The following is an 18,371-nucleotide window of genomic DNA, read 5'->3' as shown; positions in this document are numbered from 1 at the left end:
TAGGATGTTTTAATGAAATGCTTTATTTGGAACACTGTTCCCCCAGACCCCATAATCTGTGTCACACATAATTTTGCTCTTTATTACTGATACCAGTATGAATTATTTACTGCTTGTGGCTAACTTCAAGATTATCTTCAAGATTATTTTAGTGGCACTAAAATACTTAATCCATTACATTTATATAATGAATGTTTTATACCCTGCAAAATAACTTGATATACTTTATCTTCATTGACCTTAACAAAACTTGAGGTGGTATAATCCACTGTAGAGAAGATGAGGTTAAGGTTAGAGGTGCTCAGACTTGCCTGAGCTTGGATGGCTGAAATGGATACTTGGACCAAGTACTTTTTCTTCAGTGCTCTTTCCGGGGACCCTAATTGCTCCTTTATATGTGATGAGCAGTTAGTGGTCTAGGTTATTTCTCTGGTCTAGACTTTGTCCCTTACAAGTAGTCCTTCCCTTTCTATCAGCGTGTCATGGAATGTGGTCCATGGATCCACCTCTGTCAGAATCTCCTAGAGTCTGTTTAAAGATTTGGGTATCTGGACCCACTAAATGACTAAATTCCAGGCCCACTAAATGACAGCATCTCAAATGGGCTCTGGAAATACCTGTTTTAAGCAATTGCTATGGGCGATTTGATTCTCAGGATTGACGGTCTTTTCCTTCTTATCTCTGAAATGGAAATAGAACTACCTGCAAACTGTCTGGTAGCTCTTTTTAAGAATGACAAATAGTAGTGGCAGATATATTTTCAGTTCATCGTATAATTGAAAATATAATAGTATTTGGGTCAGATTAAAATGATAGCCTGAGGGACTGTTTTAAGTTAGTGTCAGATAAATGCCTCTGCTTTATGTTTAGGAATATTAACTTCTGTGATTGCTAGAGACTATTGGCCACATTAAATTGTAGTTAACTATTGAATGTTTTCCTGGTTAAAAATAAGTATTTAAAAATTCTTTAAATTTCTATTGAAAAGCTATCTCCAAAGTGTTAGCATTGTGGAGAGCTATTGAAAAATTTGATCAAAAATTGATCCTAAATTGTCCATTTGTTTATCCCAAAATATGACACCAGTTTGTTTTAAATAATTATGGCAAGTTCTCTCTCTACTCAGGCTTTAAGGTAAGTAGACATGAGGTGATAACATGTATGTTAGTTCCTGACTCATTCCAAGCCAAATCTTCCATTTTTATCCTGTGCAGGTAACATTGTGTTCTAAATGTTAGGGTAGAGTCTTGGCAATTGGACTAGTATTTGGAAAAGGCAAAAATATGTCAAATGACCAACATGGCAACTTTTAATGTTTTGAACAGATTTTTGATATTTCCTGGGATCCATATCAGCCAAACAGAGTGGTTAGCTGTGGAGTAAAACATATAAAGGTAAAGTTTTTTGTTTTTCATTTTTTAATTTTGGTACCTTGAGTGCAAATAATTTTAGGTGTTTATATAGATAATTTGATGTTGAGAGGCTGCTTGACTTTTACCCTTTTTTTCTTCAATATAGAGCCCTCTTACCTGTTTCTCTGCTCCTGAAGCAAACTAACATCAGCTGATGGGGCTCTCTCTTAGAAATGCAAAGTAATGACAATCAAGTGAAGTGCTCAGCAGGCAGCTGAAAAGGAAATTTTATGTAAATTAAATATCGAACTGAAGACTCATAATACTTGTGGGATTGCATGTTTTAAAACAGTGCTGATTTTAATGTTGTGAAGTAAGTTTTTCCATTATAATGAATATTTACACATTTGCATGTCAACACTTTGACATGTTACATTCCCTTAAAAGAAAGGTGTCATGTTGCACTCTACAAGGAAATAGAGGAATTCACAGTACAAAGCTATCTGGACCATTGGTTTTTAAATGCCCCAATCTTCCTCTAGACTACTCTTTCATCTGGGTAGGCCCACATTTGCTTCTTATTATTTTGTTCACAAGTAGCAAAATTAACTGCATCAACATGCTTTGCTCTGACATAGCAAAAATTTCTCCTGACCCCTGGGATATGGCCCAGGATCTTCTTTCTCTATAGGATTGTAAATAATAGAAGTTAAAGTCCATAAACAAGAGTATAAGGATTACCTTCTTGCATAGAGCATGCATGGATTCTGTACAAAAATGGTACATTTCTGTATGAATGAAGATTTTCCTCTAACCAACCCCTCCTATTTTGCAGTTCTTTTAGTCTAGTTTTTCACGATCCTTCCCATTATTCTTACTTGGTTAGAAAGGGACAGATGATAAAATACTCAAGTATAACAAATACGGAAGACTTACCTAAAGAATGTTACAAAACTCTGCAGAGGAATGTAAAACAATACTTGAATAAATGAAGTGATAATGTTGATTCTGGACATGTCTAAAATTTACAAATGTATCATTTATCTCCAAATTTATATTTGGTAGAAATGCAGTTAAAATCCCTGTTACTTCTGTTTTTACCTGACAGAATTTCCCTTTAAATTATCCTAAATTAATCTGGGAGCATAAAATAACGACAATAACTATGAACTTTGGGATAAAAAAAGAATCATGAAGAGGATATGTACCACTATTTACTAAAGCATAGTAGAATTTAATTTAAATGGTTATAAGACTTGGATGAAAAAAAGTAATGCTGAAAAATAGACCTTAATATGTATGACAACTTAGAGTATAATAGCATCTCTAATTGGTAGGCACAAACTTATCAATTTTTTGGATAAAGCTAATACTTCATACTATACACTAAAACAAAGTCTTTATGGATTAAAGAGGTAAGTTTCAAAAACTTTAAAATAACTAGAGGAATATATAGACAAATGTTTAACTGCTCAAATTGGAGAAAGATTTTTTAAAATGTAAAAGCAAAGACATCATAAGGGATAATACTGATGCAACTGTAGAAATATTAAAACATTCTGTATAATTCCTTGTTTCCACAAAAAGAGGGAAACTGCAAACTAGCAAAAGTATAAGCAGCACACAAAGTAGATAACTGGGTTGTTCTGAAAATGCAAAGACCTCTTGCAAATCTGTAGAATGGACAAAGCACATGGAAAACTGACAAAAATAGAAACACTGTTGGCCAATAGACTTATGAAAACGTTTAAATCTCATTAATAATTAAGGAACACAAATTTAAAAATAACAAAACATTTTAAATATATCAAATTTATGACTAAAAGTACCCTATCTTGGCAAGGATTCCGTGAATGAGCACTGTTAAACCTTGCTGGTAGAAAGGGGTAAGCTGATAATGGTCTTTTGGTCCAGAAATTTGGAAATATTTATCCTTAGAAATGTCAATTATCGTTGATCCAGTAATTTCATATCTTAGAATCTGTCCCAAGCAAATTGTTATAAGTGTGAACCAAGAGCTGACTCATTGCTGAGTAACTGATCAATAGCAAATAACCAAATAGAAGATCTGAAATAAACCAAACAGAAGATCTGAAACCACTTAAGTGTCTCTAGGAAGTTGAATAAAATGTTACATCCATATGATGAAACACTGTACAATCGTTATGTTTTAGATGATTCATTATATTGGGAAGTACTCAAAATCTATTATGTGGGGAAGTTCACAGTTGACTTTGTGGGTGGGTGATGGTGGGATTAGATTTGTGGCTTTTTCTTTAAAAACATTTTTATGTAGGAAATACATTAGAAGGACATCTCCAAATGTTAAACAGTATCTCTGGGTAGTGGGTTGATGGATAATTTTTCCCTTGTATACTTCATTGTAAAATTATTTTGCAATAATATATATTCCAAAATAAGAAATTTAAAAATGGAGAACAAAAATTTCAGAGGTTCCACTACTCAAAAGTGTAAGATATTCCACAACACTTTAGAGTTTCATAAACATTTAATAATCCTGTACCAAGCCCTGATGTGTATATTTTTAATCTAGGAAAACGTCAGCTGAAATCTAGGTACTTTGCTTTATTAGCAGCAGCTGGAGGCTCCTTCTATGCTTGGTACAGCACACCTGAAAGACCAAAATCTCATTCAGTTTTATATTTGAGTTGGTACTGGATGAAAGAACAAAAACAGACCCTACTTTCAATTTGCTTGAAGTTCAGCCATTAAAACATTAAGACAGACCATTTTGGAAGAAAGGTAAAATCAAAGCCCTCTATCGATAAAGATGAGATCCCAGCTGGCTTTAGAAGCACGTTGTCAGGATGGAGATGCTGCTTAGGCTGAGCCTCGGTGGGTGTGTGAGTTTGGTAGGAAGGATTGGGAGGCAGAACTAGGGGGAGGGGTTGCACTTCTGTCAGGAGTTAAGAGAGGCATTGGTCACCCATGGAAGCGTGGGACTGGGGAGCTGGGATGGCCCATGGCTCGTGATATGTTCCAAGATTACCAATGTTTTCATTACCAAAGAACCTATTCCATAGTTTTCTTAGGGAACAAATATTTTGAAAGATGGTGGCCACAAAATAAACTAGCCATTGAATCATAGTTTCCTTAGCAATGTTTTATCAGTCAAAGATGTGTTATCTGCCAACATGAGTTTCTGATCAGACTAAAATATGAAAATTGTTTCAGCCATGAGTAAAAAAACATGTGAGTTCATGATGATCCTGATTTCTGTTAGGCTGTGGGGGGTTTCTGGAAATTTGGGACCCTAACCTGGGAGCCATCGTCCATCCTGTACTCAGCGCTGAAGAAACCCAGGACCCTAGAGGGTTAGGTGGGAATTGGACTTCTATTCGTAACTGTTTCCCTCTACTTGACTCTGGGCAACCATTTAATCTCCCTGAGGCTGAATTAATATTGATTCATTCTATCTCAGAGAGAGGTCACTACCTCCTGAATTTAAGATAATTACATTAAACAGTATGAAACCCAGTAGGGGCACAATAATGTTAATTTCTTTCCCCATTTCCTAGAATCACAAAAATGATGGCAGAGGTGAGATTAAAGCTCAGCCTCTGACTCATAGAGCTCTTTCCACTGAGAAATTTCTTTAGTGAACTACCTTGCCTTAACTTTTTTCAAAAAGAAAACCCCGCATTTTTTGGGTTCTAACTAGATTTGCTGCTTAATTGATAGAATTCTCCTGATTCCTTCCTATCTCTTTCTATCCTTGGTTAACTCTAACTTTTAAATCGGTAAATTCTAAAAGCAGAAAAGCTGAGACAAGATTCTGAAACTTTATTTGAAAACAAGAGCTACTTACCCTGTTTAAATTTAATCGTCTTAGCAGAACTTGGATATTTTTTCTAAGCAAATACAAGCATTTTTACCTCAAAGAATCTGGAATGTCTACCTAGCAATATTTTATTAATTTTGTTTAGAAATATAATAAATTTAAGCAAACCTCAGCAAATTATTTTTCCTATCTGTATTCTGTATATCCAATTACCAGGATTCCTCCACTTTTCTTCCCAAAAAAACCTACCTTAACATTGAATTATTCCAGTCATACATTGAGTGCAAAATCTTTGTACTCGAAGAAAATACTTTCATCTGAAATTTGTGTAGCTAGGGTGAAATCCTTTTCGGATTTGTAAATCCCCTATGTTTTGGCAAACAGGCAAATCGCAATTACATGAAACAAATGCTTGAAAAACAGTAACAGTTGAGCATCAACCGCTTCATTGGTTTTATAGCAAATGAGCCTACCAGGTTTGTGGATACTGTTGAGCCGTCTCTAGTCAGACAGAAGGGACTTCAGGGACTACCTAGGGCTAGATGAACTCAAGGTACCTGCCAGCTGTAACAAAATTTGCATTGCAGTCTGTGGGTAGAGACAGGAGAAGATAAACAAGGTCTCCTCATTTGATATGAATTTAATCATGCATTGCTACCCTAAACTGCCACTGTTTTTCATGTAGGAAATGCTTCTCAAAAAGAGATAATATTTCAGGTATTTGCCATTTTCTGCAGAAAATATCACAATTTTAGGGAATCATTTGACTATTTGGAATGTTTCATGTGGGCCTTATACCATCTGACCTGGTGACTTGTCAGTAAACTTCTATGTAGATCAAGTCTGAAGATAACGGGGTCTATTTTTTGTGACTGTCTAGAAATATTCAGATAACTCAGGCCGGGGGTGTACATCCAAAGTTAAAGGACAAAATAATTCCTTTAATCTTCATGCATGAGGAGGTGTAAAGAAAAAGGGAACTGTCTGCTGTAAGCATTGCCATGAACAGCAAGTTCTTAGGCATGTTGGTACAACCAGTAATCATTTATGTCTAATTGTTTATTTGGGTTCAGAGTAACAGCTTAAATGTTTTCCAGAGCTTATACCTAACTAGCTTTTTCCTAGATGTCTTTATTCTTTATTAAAAAAAAAAAAAACTTTAGGCTGGGCACGGTGGCTCATGCCTGTAATCCCAGCATTTTGGGAAGCCGAGGCGGGTAGATAACAAGGTCAGGAGATGGAGACCATCCTGGCTAACATGGTGAAACCCCCATCTCTACTAAAAATACAAAAAAAATTAGCTGGGCGTGGTGGCAGGTGCCTGTAGTCCCGGCTACTCAGGAGGCTGAGGCAGGAGAATGGCGTGAACCCGGGAGACGGAGCTTGCAGTGAGCCGAGATCATGTCACTGGACTCCAGCCTGGGCGACAGAGCGAGACTCAGTCTCAAAAAAAAAAAAAAAAAAACTTTGTTACAGGTGTGTGCTACCACTCCAGTCTAATTATTTTTGTAGAGGTGGGGTTTTGCCATGTTGCCCAGGATTGTCTGTAACTCCTGGGCTCAAGTGATCTTTCTGCCTTGGCTTCCCAAAGTGCTGGTATTACAGGCATGAGCCTGCTTTATTCTTTCAACATATACTTTAACACCTTTTCATTAATAATACCCAAAGAAATGAGTTACCAGAGCTGATACCTTTTTCTGAGAAGATAATCCCATATTGGTCCTTCATTGTGTATCTGCCCTTCATTCTTGCCAAGGCATCCCTCTATTCCCCAACCTGCTGCCACGCACACACACAGCACAGCCCCCCACCCCCAGCTGCCTGAATCCTGGCCATCTTGGTGTTATAGCCATCCCAGAACCGTTTCCTCCAGTACCCAACTACTCTGAGAGGACCATGGTTTTTCCTCTCCTGCAGGTGTAAAATAGTGCGGTTGTTACTGATTTATTCCCACATTCCTGCCATGTGGTTTCATCTCATCCTGCTCTTCTGAATCCAGATGCAGTTTCTTCCTCACCGCTGATCCGAGTCCTCTTGTTCATTCTGTTTAATTCAACTTAGTTCTCTACCTTTGAATTTCCTTGCCACCTGGGCACAGTCTGAATATGCGATTTAAAATTATCTCGTTGTTTCATTTGCCTCTGCATTGATTCAAAGTTGTCAAAGCAAAGATAAAGATTTCAATATTTTTTCTAACCCTATTAAACCTTTACCTTCGGTGAGCTATTTCTGTTTGTTTTCCCTGCCCTCCAGATGGAGATGACAATACTGTCTTCCTTAGCCTATTAAGGGTTTTGATAGGATCAAATAACTTAGCATATGCAAATAGCCTTTTTAAACTGAGGGGGGCCATATCAAGGACAATGAGGTTATTCTAGTTGATACATTAAAACTATGTTAAGGTTTTGAGAGGCCAAGTGGGGCTGATCACCTGAGGTCAGGAGTTCAAGACCAGACTGACTAACATGGTGAAACCCCATCTCTACTAAAAATGCAAAAAGTAGCTGGGTGTGATGGCACATACCTGTAGTCCCAGCTAACTGGGAGGCCGAGGCAGGAGAATCACTTGAACCCAGGAGGCAGAGGTTGCAGTGAGCCGAGATCGGGCCACTGCACTCCAGCCTGGGCAGCAGAGTGAGACTGTCTCCCCCTGCCCCCAAAAAAACTATGTCAATGCAAAATATTTTGTGTCTGTATAACCATGGGAGTGTCCTTACTACCTTCTATAAAATTGCTGAAGTTTTGTGTATGGTATTCTACACGATGGACACATTTTATACAACTAAAACTGAAAAGCCTAGTCAATTATTTGGGTATGTGGAAATATGACTCATTTATGAAACATTTCTAAGTAACATTTCTACAATGAAGATTTATAACATTGAAAGTTAGAAATTATTTCCAAATATATGTACACTAAAAATACCTAGATATAGCTGGGTGCAGTGGCTCACGCCTGTAATTCCAGCACTTTGGGAGGCCGAGGAGGGCAGATTACTTGAGGCCAGAAGTTCGAGACCAGCCTGGCCAACATGGAGAAACCCTGTCTCTACTACAAATACAAAAATTAGCTGAGCTTGGTGGTGTACTCCTATAATCTCAGCTACTCAGGAGGCTGACACACAAGAATCACTTGACCCTGGGAAGCAGAGGTTGTAGTGAGCTGAGATCGCACCATTGCATTCCAGTCTGGGTGACGGAGTGAGACTCTGTCTCAAAAACAGAAAAAAAAAAAAAAATCTAGATGATATGTCAACAGGCTAACCAGAAGTTATAGACCTTCACAGTTTTCCTTTTTATACTTACCTGAGTTTCTAAACTGCAATAAACCTATACTAGTTTTATAACTTGACAAAAATCTAAGCAAAACATGATTTGTCCATTTGATTCCAACTCTGAGAACATTATCTTCTATTAAATCACCATTAAACAATGAGCAAAGCTTTGAAATTTTGGAACTTTGAAAGTTTTAAAAGTGTTGTTACAGGCTTTTCTCATGTTCCTGGTAGTTAGCTAAAATGTTTTTGTGTTACATGTTGTTGTGTTACAGCAAAGCAAATTAACTTATTTGTGCCTAGCTTGGATAGGGCAAATTATGTGAAATGCACTGAAATATAAACACCAATGCAATACATCCAAATACTCTATCTTGGAGATCTATTTTATCACTTACATTCTAGTTTTGGACACTGTGTGGAAATGCCCTGACTGCAAAAAGAGGGATATTTGGCAAAACGGGGGATCTTCAGACCATCCTTTGCCTTGCATGTGCCAAAGAAGACATCACCTACTCTGGTGCTTTAAATGGTGACATCTATGTCTGGAAAGGGCTCAATTTAGTCCGCACCATTCAAGGAGCACATAGTGTAAGTATTACCATGTGGAAACTGTGAGTGACTTACTAAATAAGGTAAGACCACGAATCCCTCCCTGTATTTTTCTCTTGTTGCTTTAGAATCAGAGGACCCTGCTGAACACTCTCCACTCATGACAATTTCCCAAATTACATTTGCTCACCTAAAGGAAAACATATTTCAAAGCACACAATGTAATTAACCTTCACTTTAACTATTAATTGCTTGATTTGTGTCGTCCTCAGTAGTTTGACAGAATACTAGAACTAGCTCATCAGGTTCATCTTACCGGCACTTCTCAAACTTTAATGTGTCCATGAGTTTCTGGAGGATCATGTTAAAATGCAGATTCTGGCTCCATAGGTCTAGGATGATGTCGCCACTGCTCATCAGTGACCCATAGTTTGAACAGGAAAGGTGTAGATAACTATTGCTCTTACATTGGTTGATAAGATAGATTGTCCTCATTCTTTACGTTGAGGTGCAGGGTGTTACCTCCACACCAGTGTCTTGAGCTCTTAAGGTACAATCAGAAACCATTGATAACCACATATCTTCTGGTGGTCTGCTCTGTAAGAACAAGGACGAACTTCTTACCACTCTGCCCTCTTTTTTGACACATATGAAAATGACTACATTTTTGTATCTACAGATGATAAAATTGTCCCTACAAATGGGAAGATGATGTGAAAGGCAAAGCCTATCATAGTGAATGGAAATTGGGTAATGATATTACTGGAAATGATAAACCTTTAGCTTATTGCCTCCAAACTGATTCCCTATACCCTTAATATGAAGAAAAGTTTAAGCAACTTTTAGAGTTATGACATTTCAGATCTTTCACTATATGTTGCAGGTGAATTTTCTTGGCTTCACTAATTACGAAACAGCTCTTAAAATAATAGGTCAGTATTTGTCCTCATTCATAAAAGCAGCTGCCTTAGTAACCTAATTTCTTTTTATACTGGATCTTATGTCAACATTATATTCTTGCAGCACTCTTGAACAAACCAAATAAAGTATTTTCCTGTGGAGGAGCATCTTTAAATTACTAAAACTATTTCCCATGTGAAAATCTTCAAACGATGCTTAACAAGCTAACACAAGTGCAATTTACATTTTCAGTTAGGTTCAAGTGATACCTTTGTGAGCTCACTGAGGTACATTTTGGGCACTTTTGTGCCTATGAAAGTGTTTATGTTCCTAGCCTCTTATCTCTACTTAATTATTTTAGGCAGCAACTTCCATGAAACACCTCCATAGTTGTCTTTTCTCTCTAAGGGCTACTTATCACATAAAAGAATTTGATTCCCATACCTGCATTAATTATATTTTTGAATTTTTTTAAAACTGCCATCTTTTTAGTAGTGGTAAAAGAGCACTTAAACTAGTTTGCTTTGATTATTATGATTTTTTTAAATGTAGCTGAGATGAACAGTATCATAAATGGCTATTTGGTCTATTGTCAGCATTTCAATAGAGAACAAGGGGGTTTTATTTTTGTTTTTGCCTTGTTATGTTTTTAAATCAACATTCAACTGTATCTAGTCATCATACTTAGGATGGTTGCAGCATTGAGTATTACCTATTTTAATCAACAGGCTGGAATCTTTAGCATGTATGCTTGTGAAGAAGGCTTTGCCACTGGTGGGCGAGATGGGTGTATACGACTATGGGACACTGATTTCAAACCAATAACCAAAATTGATCTCAGGGAGACAGAACAAGGATATAAAGGTAATATATGTGTTAAACTTACCTGTAACTCTGGATGTGAAATATAATGTGAAGTTCTGTATTCGTATTTGTTTCTTTGTACCCCATTTTTAAAAGGCAGTTTATATAAATACATTGAATACAAGCAAAAGTATGTTAAAAGTAAATGGATGTCCTTTTTCCTAATTTGCACAAATGCATCTGTATGAACCAGCAATGCTGCAGCCAAAATAAGCATTCTGATGAAGTTGCTGAGGTTTCTTAGGAGATGGGATTGTCAGTGACAAAACCGAGAAATTCTAGACAAGTTGGTTATCGTAAGAGTGAATGTGCCCAGCCTCTGAAAACAAATGAGAGGAGAAATGTGACAAATTTATTTTTTAAAGATAGATTTAAAGTAGTAGACACTATAGTAGTAGGGATTAAGGGCATGGGCTCAGTCATGTGGTGTGGGTTCAAATTCTTTTTCCCTATGAGAGAGTTAAGAAATTGAACGGCAGTCTCAAATCTCGGGGCATCTATTTCCCCATCTATAAAAGGGAGATAACACTAGCACCAGCCTCCCGTGGTTGTATGAGGATTAAATATACTTGTGAAATGCTTAGGATGAGGACTAAATATACTTGCAAAGTACACTTAGCACTCAAATTGTTAGCTATTCTCACAGTATATAGAGTGTGTATATCAGAATGATACATCTTTTAAAATTCTCATGATAGGCCTGTTACCTTTTGGCAGATAAAGAATTTACAGCCGAGAAAGATTAAAGTGGAAAATGTAAATAGGAAAGACAAGAGGAAGTCGTAGCGTTGTTAATATGCTAAGCACAGGTTGGGAGGTTCTGACTCCCCACAGGTGGGCCGCAGACCCAGCGCCAAGGGAGGGGTACATGGTACTGTGAGCCGTGGAGGTCCACAGGATGAAAACTTACCCATCGTTCTCATGAAGGGGAATCTTTTTCAGTGCCGAGATGAGGGAGAGATTTCCTGAGCATCTTTTAGAGAAGACCCGGTGACATAGGGCTCAAAGTCCTCAACAGGCCTGAAACGAGCTGTTTCTCCTGGGTTGTTCCTCATGAAGCCCCCGCTTGTGACCTGATGGCGATGCTGCCACAGAGGTTGTTTCGTAGGCCAGATCGTGTGGCAGTGCGCAGTGCTCTCTGCTGGCCTTGGGTAGATTTCAGAGGACTGGGAGAAGACAGCGTAGACTGCGTATCCTTCAGGCCATCCTTAAATAGTGTTGTTTTCAGTAAAACTTTTCCAACAGTTGAGCAACAGGGAAATGAGCTGGATATTGTACTTCCTGTTTATACCTGGAGGCCAGCTGCTTTATGTATCTGTGAAACAAAAATGTGCATTTAAGTCAACTAATCCAGGATTGGACTGTTGTCTTCTCATGGAGGCTCAGGATGCTGGTGTGCACACATTTCTGAATACTGGGCACAGAGGTTGGCATAGGAAGCTGTGGAATTTGGTGTCTACCTCAATGTAGGGACAAGGAGATCAAAGTCCTTAAGTTCTCTGCCATAGAGTGTGGGCCAGGGAAACTTGATCCAGAAAAAACATAACAAACAGATATAAGCAGGTAAGTACCCGTAAGAGCATTTTTTTTTAAGTACAGTAGCCAAAAGTGTTTGACCTTGAACCATGAAGCTTCTTGGTGTATCTTTCAAGGTAAACCAGAAACCAAAACATATACTTAGAGAGTGGAGTCAACTTGCCAGATGGGATTAGTAACCATAAACTGCTTAAACATTGGAGAGTACCAACCAGGATTCATGACTCTTATTTGGCAGTTACTCAATTTAATCTAAAAAATGTATCACATAATTAAGGTATACATTTTAAAGCGTAGGGGTCAGTGAAGAAGCTATTGGTTTACCCTGCTATACTTTTCTGCCCAATACTGAGTGCTTGAGCCTGGCTCTCCTGGGAGAGTTCAGGGACCAGTTCTGAATGAGTATCTATGTAACCAGGTGTTGTCCTGATCACATGGGCCCCACAGCCACCTCGCGTCTACAGTTAGAACAGTCAGCGATGCCCTCTGTTGGACATCAGTCTCAGATTCCCACCCCATCCTTGCCAAGATGAAAGCAGATGTGGGTGGTACACAGTGGACACTGGGAACCCGAAACAAGCCTGCACCTCATAGGATGTGCCCTGTGGTGCCTGGGCTTGGCGTTTATCAGGGATTGGTGTGCATCTTAGATGACTTACTGATAAGGCAGTAGCCTGCGTTTTGTGGGGAGAAACAGACTGCTTTTAAAGGATGGTATAGATCATGTTCCAGTTTGAGTCCAAGGGAGTCAGAGAGGGCATGGGGGCTGGGATGGAGCTCCTAGGAGAGTGGAGATGGCACTGCTTAGCACGCAGCCCCACAGTGTGGATGCTCTAGATGATGTCTTCACTTTTAGAATTGCTGCTGACCACCAGTACTCTTAATTGCTTAGTATTTTACTTTAAACTGATTAATGTATCTTTTTAAAACTTCGCTGTAAACTAATATTTGTAACGTGAGTTTACTATGCTGGGATCTAATTTTTGCCCTTGGAACACCCACCTAAAATTATCCCCTCCCCCTGGCTTGGGCAACATTGTCACAAAAGGCCACTGTGTATCATCAAGCATCAAAGGAGTTGCTGGCCTTCATTCCAGCCCCAGTGAAAAAACAATATACATGTAGCATCAAAAGAAGAAAAGGCTCCTGGTTTGAGTTATGGTAACAGCTAAAGTCTGGCCCACCCATTGCTCCCAACTTAGGGAGTTCTGGAGCCTGCATGGACAGGGCCATGTGGGGAAACTTGCTCTAAATCCCCCTCTAAGGCACTCTGTCGCGCTCAGCCAGGCCTTGGTGAATAATCAGCCAGGCCATTATTCCACTGAAGCAAGGAAGGAGGATGTGGAGTTCCAGGGCCATTTTCCGCAGCTCCGAGCAGGGAGAGACTCTCAGAACCGGCCCTCCTGTGGTCTTGGAGGCCGGCTGCCGGGGCCATCCTGTGATGGGGCAGCCTCTCCAAGGCATGTGGAGGTGTGCCCCAAATCCAAAGTAAAGTAGAGTGACCCAGCACAAGTATAGGAATTAAAATACATAGGATTTGAGGAAATAAAAGTAATCAAGATGTAAATAGCTTTCTGGCGTAGCTTCCCCTTCAGCCAGGCAATACCATACCCTTGGTCCTTTGAACATTAGCAGAGAGCTGAGCAAATAAGAGGGAGGGAAAAGGGAAGGAAAGAGGGTGGGAAAGGAACAAAAGAAAGCAGAGTGGACAGAAGATGGTCAGGTGTCCTCCCCACCCCCCGCCACCCTCTCATCCCTTCCCTCAAAGAAGACTTGGCTTTCTGCTCCACCTCTCTTTGCCTCAAACAAACCAAGTATATTTGAAAGGAACAGATTCAGGCAGAGCAGCGTTAGACTTCCTTGCCCTCAGTTTGGACATGAAGCTTCCTTGCTCTCAGTTTGGACATGACAGTTTTATTTTTATAAGAACTATCTTGATATAAATGAGCTTTCTTCTGTGTTTTTGCTGTTTGTAAAACAGTGACACTCGAATTTATTTCAATGGAAATGTAGTGATTTTTCATCTTACTCAAACATCCAAATAGTTTTCTAAGCAAATTTAACCAGAGAATTAATCATGGCCATAGCCCAGTTCCCATGACATGGTATGGGTAATTTTCTATGTTCTATACATTTAAAAGCATTAGCGAAAATTAAGAAATTGCTACTTACTAGTGCTTAGGAATCCGAGGGTATTTATAAAGATCACACTTAGTGTACCACCTGTAAAGACTTGTGTTGCTCCTCCTGTAGATGTCTAGATGATTTACAAAATGAATCTGACAATTTCCAAGTTGTTTAATGCAAATCTTTGCAAGATTGGCATACATTTGCATCTTCTAATAACTATTAGCTGTTAACCATCAAGAAAGAAGTTTTAAGATGAACCAAGATGGTTACTAAGCTCAGAAAAAAATGATGACATGGCTTTGTAATAAAGTGACATTGTTAATTCTTTTACATCTTTGTAGTAGCTTGAGCTAATTAGGACACTTGACTTACAGTAAAAACAATTAACCCCACTTTAGGCTGAGTGTGAATCGGCTTGGAGATGGGTCACATTCACATCAAGAATTGGTTAGTGTCAGATCTGATTCTCCGGCTCCCTCCCTTCTCCCCAAGGCTTAGTCAAAGAAAATGTCCCTCACATGATAAGGGGGGCCATCCCTCAGTGAAGGGAATTATAGCGTTTTACTTGCACCAGTGACTTGTGCATCTTTTGTGAGTTATTGGATTTTTGCTGACTGGGTGTTTGAACAGGTTTCTCTAGCAACAACACAAGATGATAGAAACCAACAACCTAATTCCCCCAGGATCCTTCATTAGCAATTCTGAAAGCCAAAAAGTTCAGATTACCAGAAGATTTTTAAAATAACTAATGTGGCAGCAAAACTTGACCCATTATGAGGCTATTGGGTGTTTTTATATATTTTGTTACAGAAGTATTTAATTTCAAGGTGCTGCCTTAGTGTCTGCTGGATATATTACAAGTACAAAATCCAAATTTTTCTGAATTCCAAAATGCATCTGGCACCAAAGGATTTCAGCTATATGGGGTTGTTGTCCTCCAATATACATCTTAGTGAATATAAACTTCTGGAATTTTCAAGTTGGGACAGACCCTGGATGTAAGGCGGCGGCGGGGGATGGGGGGAACTCCCATACTTCATGGATGGTAGAATGAGGCCCAGGGTCGTTAGCATCAAGCTAATTGTAAACTGAGGTCACTCACTCATACCTCACACCAAACTTCATGACAGTGCATACTGAGTCTGATCACTTTTAAAGCACATTTATGATCTGGGTAAAATAATGAAGCTTAAGTAACTTATAGCGGTGGCAAGAAAAGCCAAAAATTCTTAAAATCCATCAACCAAAATGAATTACTTCTAGGATAATAAAACACCATTGAGTTAATGGTTATAAATGATTCTGACTAAAGGAATACAGTAATTATTGACATGGTATAAGATGTATTATTTACTTATTTGTCCACTCAGTAAACATTTATTAAACATCTAAGTGCCAGATACATGCCTAGGAACTGAATAGGAAGTCCTGAAAAGTATGCTTCAGTCATGATTACATTTAAGGTGTGGGTGGAGGTGGGGGGAATTCTGTGGGTTTTGTTTTAACTACCAACACATACTTGTTGAGTTGTTGCTGTGTCTAATGGACTATAAAGTCCGAATCCAGAAAGATCCTGCATTAGGTGAATCACTGAGCAAGAATTAGAGGCCGAAATTCCAGGACATGAGATGCCCTGCTTAGACTTGTCACTATCTTCACTGCCCCTTCCCTGGTCTGGGCCACCGCCGTTTTTCACATAGAATACTGCAGTTGCTTTATAACTTGCATTCCTTCTTCGACCACCATCCTCTGCACAGCAGCTAGAGGGATTGTTTGAACTTTACGTGAGCCAGATCACATTACTGCTTTCCTCAAAACCCTGCAATGATTCATCTTACCCAGAGTCAAAGTCCTTATGGCAGCCCACCACCGCTCCCCATTGCTCAGCTTTGCCCTGTCTGCTCCTTCCCCTCTCTGCCCTCCCAGCCTTCTCCCTCTGCCTGTGACACTCTTGCCTAGAATCTGCATGACTACTTCCCTCCTCTCCTTCAAACCTTTGCTCAATAAAGCCTGTGCTGATGACCTCTTCTAGAATTGCAACTCATTCTGCCTCCACCACTCCAAGTATTCCAAATCCCCTTCTCTCGGGTCTACCTTTCCCTTGTAACATACAGTATAATTTCTGTGTTACATTCTTAGCTATTGTCTGTTTCCATAAAGGTAAGGATCTTTGTTCACTGATGCCTCCCACCCACTTAGGATGTGCCTAGTGTGTGCTGGAGTCCTGGAAGTAGCTGTCAGGTAAATGAAAAGTGTCGTAGGACTGGAGGGTGGAGCCTTGTGGAAGAGCGCAAGTGGTGAGGACGCAGAAGGAGCAGATAACTTGGTTTCTTTGTGTCAACCTGTGACACCGTAAGCTTGCACTCCAAGGGCCAGCTACAGGAGGTCTTAGAGGTTTAGGGAGGCATGTGGCATGATCGGATCTCCACTTAGTTCTCCTGCCCCAGAGCAGAGAGCAGACTGGGGCGGTATAGGATCGGAGGTGGGAGCCCAGGTGGTGGTTCCGCAGTGTTCATGCTTATTACTGTTTTTATTCCTCAGAGTACCGTGATGGTCAGATAGTCTCGCAGCTCTCAACCAGGAGTGATTTTTGGACATTTGACATTGTCTGGAGACATTTTTGATTGTCGCAACTGCAGAGTTGCGACTGGCATCTGTGGATAGAGGCCAGGGATGCTGCTAAAAGTATTACAATGGACAGGAGAGTCACCACAACAAAGAATTACCCGGCCCCAAATGTTGATAGTATTGTTGTCAAGAACCCTTGCAGAGAACATCCAAAAGACCAACTCTCAAACCTGAGAACACCCTTGTTTACGATAGAAGCAAAATAAGCACATCCTATTCTCCGGTCCCGCAGGTGGCTCCATTACTCACCTCTTGACTCCTTGCGACTGTCACAGCTCTCCCTGTGTGCCCACCGCTTTTCTTTGGGCATGTCCTTCAGCCTCACTGTTCTGCTGAGAAGGTGGAGGAACACTGCAGAGGCCCGTGCCTCAGGAGCTGGAGATGGATTGGCAGCCAGGAGACGTGGCAGCGTTGTGTGCTCAGGTTCCATGTGTGACATGGTGTCTGGGCTGCTGGCCTGGCTTGCTGTGTAGTAATTCCTCTGTAAATACCCCTCCTGAGCCAGCCTTATGTAAAAGCTAGCCTGGATGGGTTCCCTCCCTGGGTGGAAGGCCATGGGCTTGGCTGTGTGTTCCCATCTTCTGATGTCTCACTGGGCTTTGTGGATCTTTCACAGTTCCTGTGGCTATAGGATTTTGAATCCTGTGGAGTGGGTTTTGAAATAAGCAGAGATTTTGTAAAAAGAAACCTTCCATATGAATTCTGCTGGAGATTCTCAGGCAGGGAGCCTTTGTGAACAGGAGCAGCAGGTCATAGGCAGTCCGCACCGAGGATGACCTGCAGCCCCAGCCCTGCGACTCTTCCAGCTCAGGACCAGTGCTGAATGCTCACTCTGTGGTGGCCTTTGTGGTACATGCTCTACACACAGGATCCCATTTAATCCTCAAACTCCCCTGGGGGTCCCCTGCAGGGAGGCTTCTCAGGCTGAGATCTGGGCAGTCACACGGGCCCCATGCTCACGAGGGCCCTGTGGTTGGTTGCATGCTTTGCTGTCACTTCCTTGGAATTCTTAATCATTTTTTAGCAAGGGGCCCCACACTTCTGTTTGGTTCCGGGCTCTGAAATCATCGGTGTTTATGAATCCCTGGGGAGATGTATGTCTTTCCTCCTGCATTTCTTTCACATTTCCAAAGTCTGTCTTCAGCATTACCGTTAGAACATCAGAAGCCCCCACAAGGCCTAGAGCTCCTGTGCCCAGGCTCCAGGCTCCCTACGTGGCCTCAGCCACCCCTTCCTGAGGGGCTGCAAGGGCAGGGGGCTTTGAAGGCCTCTGCTGTCTTTTCCACATCCTCTCGCAATACTCTCTCTTAAGTCTGGGTGAAATTACTGTTC

General features: G+C 40.2%; 1 protein-coding gene across 1 annotated transcript in view; it reads left to right on the top strand.

The window, feature by feature from the left end:
* The window catches only part of LOC144333647 (echinoderm microtubule-associated protein-like 6), a 38,444-nt gene that overhangs the window by 9,009 nt on the left and 11,064 nt on the right, over positions 1-18,371 (top strand). The window contains exons 4-6 of the mRNA XM_077958768.1: positions 1,326-1,394; positions 8,835-9,020; positions 10,610-10,745. Coding sequence (XP_077814894.1) covers positions 1,326-1,394; positions 8,835-9,020; positions 10,610-10,745 — 391 coding nt within the window. The remainder of the gene's footprint in view (positions 1-1,325; positions 1,395-8,834; positions 9,021-10,609; positions 10,746-18,371) is intronic.

Source organism: Macaca mulatta, chromosome 13, assembly GCF_049350105.2.
Source record: "Macaca mulatta isolate MMU2019108-1 chromosome 13, T2T-MMU8v2.0, whole genome shotgun sequence".
Lineage (NCBI taxonomy): Eukaryota > Metazoa > Chordata > Mammalia > Primates > Cercopithecidae > Macaca > Macaca mulatta.
The sequence above is the reverse complement of the archived record's forward strand: the minus strand, read 5'-3'. Positions and strand labels throughout refer to the sequence as shown.